Source organism: Trachurus japonicus, chromosome 9 (genome assembly GCF_045865225.1).
Source record: "Trachurus japonicus isolate A0001 chromosome 9, Traja_1.0".
NCBI lineage: Eukaryota > Metazoa > Chordata > Actinopteri > Carangiformes > Carangidae > Trachurus > Trachurus japonicus.
In genome coordinates, this window is record NC_140915.1 from 36,300,584 (window position 1) to 36,311,367 (window position 10,784).

The 10,784-nt window shown below is 40.1% G+C and overlaps 1 protein-coding gene across 1 annotated transcript in view; it reads left to right on the top strand.

The window, feature by feature from the left end:
• Positions 1 to 9,127, top strand: part of loxl2b (lysyl oxidase-like 2b) — a 64,949-nt gene extending 55,822 nt beyond the window's left edge. Inside the window, exons 8-13 of the mRNA XM_085787648.1 lie at positions 293 to 458; positions 1,276 to 1,516; positions 5,089 to 5,204; positions 6,352 to 6,488; positions 6,606 to 6,717; positions 7,820 to 9,127. Coding sequence (XP_085643774.1) covers positions 293 to 458; positions 1,276 to 1,516; positions 5,089 to 5,204; positions 6,352 to 6,488; positions 6,606 to 6,717; positions 7,820 to 7,890 — 843 coding nt within the window. The 3' untranslated portion in view covers positions 7,891 to 9,127. The remainder of the gene's footprint in view (positions 1 to 292; positions 459 to 1,275; positions 1,517 to 5,088; positions 5,205 to 6,351; positions 6,489 to 6,605; positions 6,718 to 7,819) is intronic.
• The last annotated feature ends 1,657 nt before the right edge of the window (positions 9,128 to 10,784 follow it).

Below are 10,784 nucleotides of genomic sequence, written 5' to 3' on the forward strand. Positions count from 1 at the left end.
TGTGGTTAACCTAGGCTGGATTTTAGATGTGCTATAGAAATAAATGTGACCTTGACTTAGTAAACCTTTTGATTCTGAATCATATCTGAGGACAGTCAGTGGATTATGATCAATGCCATTCAATAAAAGGCCGTTATCAGCAGTGTTGAATGTACATACTGAGGCATCTTATCGTTCTAATGAAGTTTCCACACTGGACAGTTCTACATTATTCACAGTCAAATTAACACTGTCAGTGTAATCAAAGTGATGATACGTGGGTGTGAACCAAATGTTCTGGTTTCCTCACCAGGAGACGTGGTACTGGCCAGGGGAGGTGGGCGCAGACGCTGTTGTGATGAGCGGTGTCCGCTGCTCCGGCACCGAGATGTCTCTGTCCCACTGTCTCCACCACGGAGCCCACCTCACCTGTCCCAAAGGAGGGGGACGCAACGCTGCCGGGGTCTCCTGCTCTGAGAGTGAGTGGATGTGTTTAGAAAATGTGCTGAAACATCACGCAGTGTGACATTAGTGAAGTAAAACAAAGAGGTAATTGACATTTTACTCGTGTAATTTCACTTTGTCCAGAGCTGCTGGTTCAGTTTGGCTTTGAGCTAACAGAAGCTTTCACTCTCGCTCTGCAAGTTTTAATTAAACAAATGTAATTATCTCTGCCACAGGAGAACGTCCGCCTTGGAAAAATGTTTGCATATGTGAAAGTCCAATATCCTTCTCCCAGAGCCGTTTGAAACAGAAACCACTCATTGACCCGCCACACTGCAAAAACTCAAAATCTTACCGAGAATATTTGTCTAATTTTTAGTCAAAATGTCCCATTTCTAGTCAAAACTTATCTCATTATACTTAAAATAAGACTCATCACATTAAAAAGTAGCTTGTTTTTATACACTTTTTACTTCTTTCAAGCATATTTTCACTTGATATAAGTAGAATAATCTGATAGTGGAGCAGGTTTTTCTTTCTTATTACAAGCACAAAAAACTTGCTTTCACTGGCAGATTTTCCTACTTATTTCAAATGAAAATTAGTTGAAACAAGTGAAAATGATCTAAAAACAAGTTAATTTTTACGTGATGAGTCTTATTTTAAGTAGAAAGGGATTAGTTTTGACTAGAAATTAGACATTTTGACAAGAAATAAGTCAAATATTCTTGGAAAGATTTTGAATTTTTGCAGTGCAGGACTGTTTGTGGTCAGAGCCAAATTTTCTTTTCCTTTGTTTAAATGTTTTGTCTCCCTTTGTCTTGTCTCTTTGTCCTTCCTTCCTGTCCACAGCGGCTCCTGACCTGGTGTTGAACCCTCAAGTGGTGGAGCAGACCACCTACATGGAGGACAGGCCCATGTTCATGCTGCAGTGCGCCTACGAGGAGAACTGCCTGTCCACCACCTCCAGCCAGGTTCCTGCCAACTCCTACCGCCGCCTGCTGCGCTTCTCCTCCCAGATCCACAACAACGGCCACTCGGACTTCAGGCCCAAAGCCAGCAGACACTCCTGGGTGTGGCACGACTGTCACAGGTCGGTGTCACGCGGTCTACAGGGTTGGGGAGGGAGGAGGGGGGTCAATCCAAGTTCATGGTGCAATAATCCCACACACTGCAAAAACTCAAAATCTTTCCAAGAATATGTGTCTTATTTCTTGTCAAAATGTCTCATTTCTATTCAAAACTAATCTCTTTCCACTTAAAATAAGACTCATCACCTAAAAGGATCATTTTAGATCATTTTCACTTGAAATAAGTAGGAAAATCTGCTAGTGAAAGCAAGTTTTTTTTGTGCTTGAAATAAGAAAGAAAAACTTGCTCCACTATCAGATTCTTCTTCTTATATCAAGTGAAAATCTGCTTGAAAGAAGTAAAAAGTGTCTTAAAAACAAGCTACTTTTGATGTGATGAGTCTTATTTGAAGTATAATGAGATTTGTTTTGACTAGAAATGACATTTTGACTAGAAATAAGACAATTATTCTTGGTCAGATTTTGAGTTTTTGCAGTGCAGTGGTGATCTCTTTTGATTTCCCAGAGCCACGTGTCTGCTGACATCTTTTTTTTTAAACCCCCCAGAGAATCTTCACTTTGCTTGGAAGGAATAGTTCAACATTTAAGGGGGAATGAGGTTATGAAAATGTTTTGCTTTCTGTCCAAGAGTTAGATAAGAAGATTGATTCCACTCTCATGTGTGCACATGAGAGCCAAGAGGCAATTAAGAGCGATTAAAGGGAAGAAATGAAATGTGACTATGTAACGTGGCAGCACGACGGAGAAAATCCACCTTGATATTTGAATATTACACTTGTGCGATCAGTCTTATAGAGGGATTATCTGTTTACCAACAAATCAGGATGCGTGCGCAACCTGACTGCAGAAAGAACCGGTTGTCATGGTTACCTCTATGGATCTAGTGTAGTCAAAGCGGTGTTAGCTAGCGATGTTGTCAGCCTACTACAACAGTTTATCACCTACTGATGTAGTGTGTGTTTTATGCATAGACTATTTTATAGTTTTACAACGGCAGGAAAAAAAAAAAAAACGTCAGGACGGAGGATCGAGTTCAACGGAAACTCAGCCACGGGACAAGACACGGACACTCACAGCACGGCGTCGGTCATCGGTAAAAACAGCACTGTCACTGTGCATCCCTAACGTTACCTACAGTTATTTAACAGACAATAATGTTCAGGAAAATACTCACGATTACAAAACTCAGTGTCTGTGAGGACTGAGGTGCTGCCTGGTCAGAGACGAGGGAAGAGGACGGACCTGTCTTAAGTCTGGAACAACTGCATAACGTAACTATAAATGGCTGAGTATGTACCGGTAATCTAAAACAATGTATCTTAACGTTAATTAATCTCATCTTGCTTTCCATTAGTATGTGACCTCGTCTTAAGTCACTGTCGTAGTAAACATTTCACAACTCATTCTCTGCAGTTCTCCAGCTGTGCCTGTGGGCATTTAGCTTTATCACCATTCAAACCAACGTATCTAACATGTTATATTGCTCGAAATTAATCGCCGATGTACTATTTTCTCTCTCGTTTGCCTTGAAATGGGTGCGAGTTGACGCTATTCTGTAAATTTTGCGCGTTTTGTTATTTTTATCAAAACAATTAGTGCAACTAACAGCACAAAAAGACATGATCACGGCTCTTGCTGCTCTCTTTCTGCAGGCGACATGCGCAGTAGAACGTCAGTGACGTAGGCTGATAATCCCTCTATAGAACAGCCGATATTGGAAACACAGGGTTAGGTGTTTCACCGTGAGATGTCCCACAAGAGAAAAAGTCTATCTCTGCAGGCTCCACACTACGATGTCATACAGACACTTCACCCAATCACCTGCCAAGTTTTTTTTCTGTCTTTTTTTTTTTCCCAACCAATCCTCTCCAGATGGTTCTCAGTAGGAAACCATCTGGCACATCACGACAGCCGACATTTATTTATGGAAGCACTTGTAACAGGTTATATTCCAGAAATATAAATCATATCTTAATTATAAATCACAAGCATAAAATCCTCTGAAGGATTTGTATTATTTTAATTTTTTATGAATGAGTCTTTTTCTAGGGTTACTTCATTTCAACAGAACAAGAAGGTTGTTATTCGATAATCTGACCACATAATTGAAGGAGACGTTGGACCGATTCCGAGTACCATCTCAAATTAGACATAACTCAAGAAGAGACGGCTCAGCCCCCGTCCTGACCTGACTGCTCCTGGAGCAGCTCTTCCCCCCTCCATACATTCTGCTGCCCTGTAATTGACCGTGTGGTGTGAGCTAAAGTTACTGTACGTGGCTCTTTAGCGAGTCCCACATTTTTGCGGTTCCTATATTGGCTGGAGGAGCAGCTCACTGTTGGCAGCTTCACACAGCTACGAGCTCTCCACAGGTCAAACCTCTGGCACATCTGACTGACACAACTACAGAGGTACAAGTACAGAAATCTTTTTTAAAGGTCCAGTGTGTAGGAATTACTCCCATCTAGCGTTGCAGTTGTATTCGCAAGCAACTCAATCGTATTTTTCATGCTGCATTCACGTGAAATTGGGCAGACGGCAGACGGACGACAGCCGCTGCACGTAACAGCATAAACAAGCCTCTATGTAAACAAGTGGTCCGTCAGCACGAGGCAAAACAATACACCTATGTTGTCATGGTGATGTTGTATTGTTTACCTGACCCACGTTTTACCGGCTTTCTCTCGACTTCTGTGACTAAAATGACATCTGGTTTGTTACCGATGGTTTCCTCCGGTGTCTCCGGTGAGTTTCCGTGGTTTCCTACCATCACGCTGCCACTGAACCTAAAAACATGGCGACACGACACACATGAATGATATACACGGTAAATTCAGAGCTTGCCGGTACACTTCAGTTTGTTGATAACTGATTAATGAAAAACATACTTTTGAATGAAATAGATAACAGGAGAAGTTACACAATGTCCTTTTAAAGGTCCAGTGTGTAATAATTGTCAGTTGGCAACATCTGAACATACTACCCATGAATATATTAGTATAAGTGTATAATCGCTATAAAATAAAATTTGTTTGGTTTTCATAGCCTTATAATTATTCTTTTATATATACATATAGCAAGGGTCTTGCTTTAGAGAGTGTCGCCATCTTGTGCCGCCATGTTTGTATTGCAGCCCGAATGGAAAATCCAGCCAGCCAGAGAGCTGGTTTTGTGGGTTTTGCATTCATAAATGCACCAACAAAGAAGAAGGAGTAGGAAACAGCAGCCATGTTGTAAAATGGTTTAGATCTTCACCTCATCGCTCCATGCTCCTGAAATACTCCCAGTCATCCCAGTCCTGGTAAACAAGTTCCTCAGAGGCCACCGTCACTTTTCCGATGGGAGGAGTGAGTGCGAGCAAGTGAGTCCTGCAATCTAGAATCTGAACGCTGGATATTACGGTTTTCCCCGCATTTTACACACTGAACCTTTAAATTATTATTATTATAATGAACTTGGAGCTGCAGTAAACAACACCAGGTGCTGCTCTTGGTGTAGGCCTACTCTTGTGTGGTATTTTTCCACCCTGAGTAGGTTTTTGTAAAAGCAGATTTCTACCTGTGTGTGTTTGTAGGCATTACCACAGCATGGAGGTGTTCACGCTCTACGACCTGTTCAGCCTCAATGGAACCAAGGTGGCAGAAGGACACAAAGCCAGTTTTTGCCTGGAGGACTCGGAGTGTGATGAAGGTCAGAATCCACAAGAAGATTCCTATTTCACTTTTCACTCTGAGAAATGGTCATATTGGCTTTATTTATGCTTTATTTTTTACATTGGACCATATGGTTATTTGTAATTTGAAAGAAGGTGCATGTAACCTACAGAAAACTGTCACTCTAGTCTGAAGTTCCCCTCAGATCTACTCATCAATCAAGTTTTTAAATATTTTTATTTATTCATTTTTTAGACATTTTTAGTTAAGTAGCTCTAAAAAATGATGGTGAGAAAAAACATGAAGCATTTAGCTACTGAAGAGCCAGATGTTTTTCTTAGACAGTTGCAGGAGATTCAAACAGAGCGATCCGTAAGTTTTTCCTGATATGTTCACTTTATCAACTTTATTGATAATAATACATAAATGAGGATATGTCAGTGTTAGGTCTGCATCCTGTTTTGCTGCCTGGGAGTGACCCAAAGAAAATAACCATGCAACTTGATTGTAATGGATTGGACTTTATTTTCGTGAGGGGAAATTTGTTTTGGGCTCTGAGCCACTCCAATACAATACATACAGTACGAGACATTCATACAAAGTACTTTCCCACATTAAAACACACATTTAAAACAGTGAAGGGTGCTTCCACTCTATGGTTCAATACGGAGAAAAACTAAACCAGTAGAATAAAACCAACGGTTCATAAATAAACTAAAGTGCTACATTCAGTGTTTGCGTATAGAAATAATAAAACAATAAAACCATACAAAAATGGTGAAATAAAGTGCTACATATTACTGTTTAATGCCTTAATGGCGGAAGGGATAAATGCGCTCCTATATCTATTCAGTCTACTTTTTGGAACTCTGAGCCTTCGACCTGAGGGCAGCACATCAAATCCTGGGTTGAGGATGTGTGTCGGGTCATTAAAAATCTTTTGTGCTTCTCTGAGCAGTGATTTCTCATATAGCAACTTAAGATAGTTCTGCTCCTCCCTCCCTATGGTTTTCATGGCGGTTTGAGCCAGGCGTGCAAGTTTAGACTTAGCCAGTGCCGAGGCATTGCCATACCATACCTGTATGTTGTATCGGATGACATAATATAATAACATAACAATATTAACATTGTAATGTGATATTTCATTGCTGTGCCATTTCTTACTTTGTAATGTCTCATTGCAGGTATTGAGAAAAGGTACGAATGTGCAAACTTTGGAGACCAGGGTATCACCGTGGGCTGCTGGGATACCTACAGACACGATATCGACTGCCAGTGGGTCGACATAACTGACATCAAACCTGGAGATTACATCTTCCAGGTGATGATTCCCTCGTTCAGTTGTTCAGACTAAAGAGCAGTTATCTGCGTACTGCTGCCGTTAGCACTGACCCTTCACATTCATCACTGACTCATTGATGTTCTGTCTCTCCTACAGATAATAATCAATCCAAACTATGAAGTGCCAGAGTCAGACTACACCAATAACATCATGAAATGCAGATGTCGATATGATGGCCACCGTGTGTGGATGTACAGCTGCCATAATGGTAAAAGGAATATACACAAAAGCATCTTGACTTCTGGTCACTCAATATATAAATTAATCATACACTACACTCATTATGTCATTAGTATAATGCAGTCACTGTATTGATTCTCATAATATTCAATGCAGTTTTATATTATAGTAACAGTGGTATGGAATCTAATGATATTGACAGCATGTAACAATGAAATTATAGAACACACAACACACACCAAAATAATTAAGATATACATTTGTTGTTGAAGAAATATATGGATAATTTAAAATATCAATATAAATATCATTGTACTGTCCAGTTTAATCACTGAGATCTGAGAACTGATTGAGGCAGAGAAACAGGTTTAAATAAACCTGCAGTTAAGTCAGACTTACTACATGCCAAAAAGAATCACATCACATTGCAGACTGTTTCTCTGCTTCACCTTGTTCCTGCCATACTTACCGTAGCTTAACCTGGGCAGTAAGGGGTTATTACCCAATTATGGGGTCCACTCACGCATTTCTTTCCTTTTTTTTTTTTTTTACCTTGAAATGAAGTAGTTGAGATGGTCAGGCTTATCAGACGTCAGCCTGTCTGATCATCCCAAATCATGTTTGTGCTCCAGTCAGATTTTGTTGTGGTGATGTCCCCATGATTGTTTTTGTCAAGTGAAATGTTATCACAACCAATATGAATAATGACTCAGTTGATAGTACTAATGGTTTAATTTTAAAAAATTCAAACAAAATGACTTTTCCACTCATGCCCTTCATGATGAGATGGAAGTATGCAAGTATGGAAATGTGAATATGTTATATGAGGGTTGAATTCCCAACTCTGCAAGCAAACACCTTAAGACCTGGTTTAAAATATATTATTATTATTATGTCAAATCACTGTTCCTGAGATCTAGTTAGAGTATTTATGGTATAGAATATTTATAGTAACAGATGATGGACACAACCAGTATCCTGCCCTGTGTATTTGAATGTGTATTCATTATGTCTGGGACCTCACAAGACATAAATCTCCACATTGTATCAAACTTTGAGAGTTGAACTGATAGAAACGTTAATCAGGTGTGTTATTATGTAGTAACTGTGGTTCTGCTCTGCTCCTCTAGGTGGCTCCTTAAGCACTGAAACAGAACAGACGTTCCCAGGCCTCCTCAACAACCAGGTGACCCACAGGTAAAGACCAACCAGAGGAGAGGAGACAACCAGCGCCATCGACCACCACACTCAGCTCCATCAGTGGTGGACTCCTCCTGCTAGCCCCCGCCCTGGTTCAACCATCTTCTTTTTTTTTCTTTTTCTTTTTTTCTTCCCCTAATTTGTGTGGCAGCAGCTTTCTTTGACCTTCCACTCTCCTTCTTCTCCCAGTAGAAAGAATATTCCCCCTCCTGTCCATACAGAGGCATCTGCAGTCTTGGTTAAGATCAAAGTGAAGCTCTCTGTGTGCCCTGTGTGTTTTATTTGAATATTTTGAGTGATGAAATAAACCTGCTGGGAGGTGGCAGGTATTTTACACAGGTGTTTTCTTTGAAGTGCAGCACTTTAACAATGCCCCGCTGCTGCTGCTGCTGCTGTTGCTCAGCGCCGGACAGTTTGGATGATCTGCGCCAGCTCGCCTGAGGATTGAGAGGAATCATCAACAGCGCTTTCGCTCTGTGTTTGGAAATAAAATGCAGGATTTTTCTTCCACAGTCTCATAAAGCCCCTTTTGAACACACTGAAGTCCGCATACACTGAGGCAGAATGAACATTTCTTTTTGCCTGACATGTCATTTAAGCTCAGCATGCAAATTTTTCATTTTCACCAGGGAGTTTGTGCAAATTAAGCTGTTGCACAAACAAAAATCAAACAGCCTGTTCATCCCAACTCTACTTACCAGGTTCAACTATAAAGAGGCTGAAATGCTATGTTCCTTAAAGTGCCCCCAAATCCTTAAAAAACAAAAAAAAATGGGCAGTCACTTTATATTTTCATTTCATTTGCATCTGTTCTGCAAGTCTTTACATAATGTCAGAAGTTAACATTTCGAAGAGCAGATGCATCAGGAGGAGGTGGCGTTGCAAAGTGAGTTGGGAGCACTCTTAATTTGTCCAAGAGAAACTGTATGCAATCACAGAGGTTTTATTTTCTACAAGCACAGAACAAGTCAGATAGCCATGCAGTTATTAGAAACAGCCAGCGAAAAGCAGAATATTCTTTTGATTTTGGTCGTTGTTGTGTGGAGGGGTAATTTTCCCATTACCCACTGAGGGGAAGATTAACTTCCAAACATTGTGTTCTTCCTTTTTCTGTGTTCATAATTCTTTTTCTCTTACTGGAATGTAGCAATATTTCATAAGGGACCTCATGTTTCTGTTCTCCTCATTCAGCGCTGTTGTAAAATGTCCGTTTTCATTGCAGCCACCATCTTTAAAGAGCAACTTAAAGAGGAACTATGCAGGATTTTTACCTAAACTTTAGAACATTTTTATCTTAATAAAGCAGCTTTGGAGTAAATGTGATGGTTAAATAAATTAGTTGTAACTTGTTACAGGGAGAATGGAGGCTAGCGTCTTGGCCGAAAACCAACACAAACGCGCCACGTAACTGTAATCTCTTGTTCATGACAGATAAGACTACTCAAATGTAGCTACACATGGTCACGCATATATCGTTATCAACTGCTCCATGTTTCTTTCTCGCCGGCTTCATTGAAACAAATGCACATGGTCAGGAGGAGGGTTAGCAACACAGAGGAAAAGTGACTGGTTCCCCTTTAACATCCTCTCTGCTACTGGTTTAGCATCTCAACTTGTGATATAGGAGTGCACTGCAAACACACCATGACTATATTTGGGTGTGGTTAATACTGCAACAAAACCAGGGATGTGTTCGGACCTCGAGCCTTGAAGATGTTGTCCACTCACTTGAATGAAAATAGCTCGCTTGGCTTATGGGCCCTAAAATGATTCAGCTCCAAGTGTTCTGTTTTGTTGTGCAGCCCCCTGCATGTGCACTTATCTGCTCCCACTCCAACCTTGTTTGCAGTTCAAATTATCCTCACAGTATCACTTCCTGGTGTCTGTCATTTCACTCCTGTCATCAGCTACACAACAGCTACACAGCAGCCTCAGAAACAACACACTCTGAACAACAATCCACATTTTTGGCTGATGCTTTCATCATATCTATTTATCTGTGCCTTAGCTTAGCTGCATGAGCTACCAATCACCATGGCAGTTTGCAGTAGTTTATTAGCTTTCTTACTCAATGGGACATTTTAAACACTTCATAAAACACAACTGGTCCTTAGCTTGTTAGCTACAGGGGTTGTAGTTTGTTTACATAATGTGTCCAAACCCCTTCCAGCTCAGCTGTTAATCAAACACGTATGTGCCCATTCAGTGGCGTGAAGGTTAAAGGGCATTCCTGATGCTTTATCAATAAATAATTATAATGATAATAATGATATTTTAAAAATCACCTTGATTTGTGCTATATAACATTTCACACTATATGTTGCCACAGTGTATCTTAGTCTCTGTTGGACACTGAGGATCATAGGACTGTTGTACAAACAGAAGAGCTGATTCTCATTGTGTTGTGGCACAGATACCATCTTCTCATCACTTAGAGAGGACATGCAATAGTACTCATTCAAGTTGCAGATATTTTTTTTCTGTTTATACAATTCCAAAAAGGAAAAAAAAAAAAAAAAAAAAACATGTTAGAAACTTACTGTTATTGAAGTTACATTTGTATAGGTGTATTCCTTGTTTGAAAAAACAAACAAACACATTGTACAATATTGAGTGTGAATCCTGTTTTATTGTACTTTTTATAATGGTGCTATCAAACTGGTCCTCTGTTTTCTGAGGGTACAGTACATGTTGAACCGCTACGTTATGTATACTAACAGTATACTTGAACTGAGCATAAGAAATAATGTGCTTTGTGTGTTCAACAACAATAAAGGTCAGAGTTACGGAGCAAGCAGTCGTTACTGTTAAGTGGTCTTTATTGTGCTGAGCTTCCAATCCATCAGACCTTTATCAGAGCATGGACTTACATGGCACATGGATCATTAGCAGTGT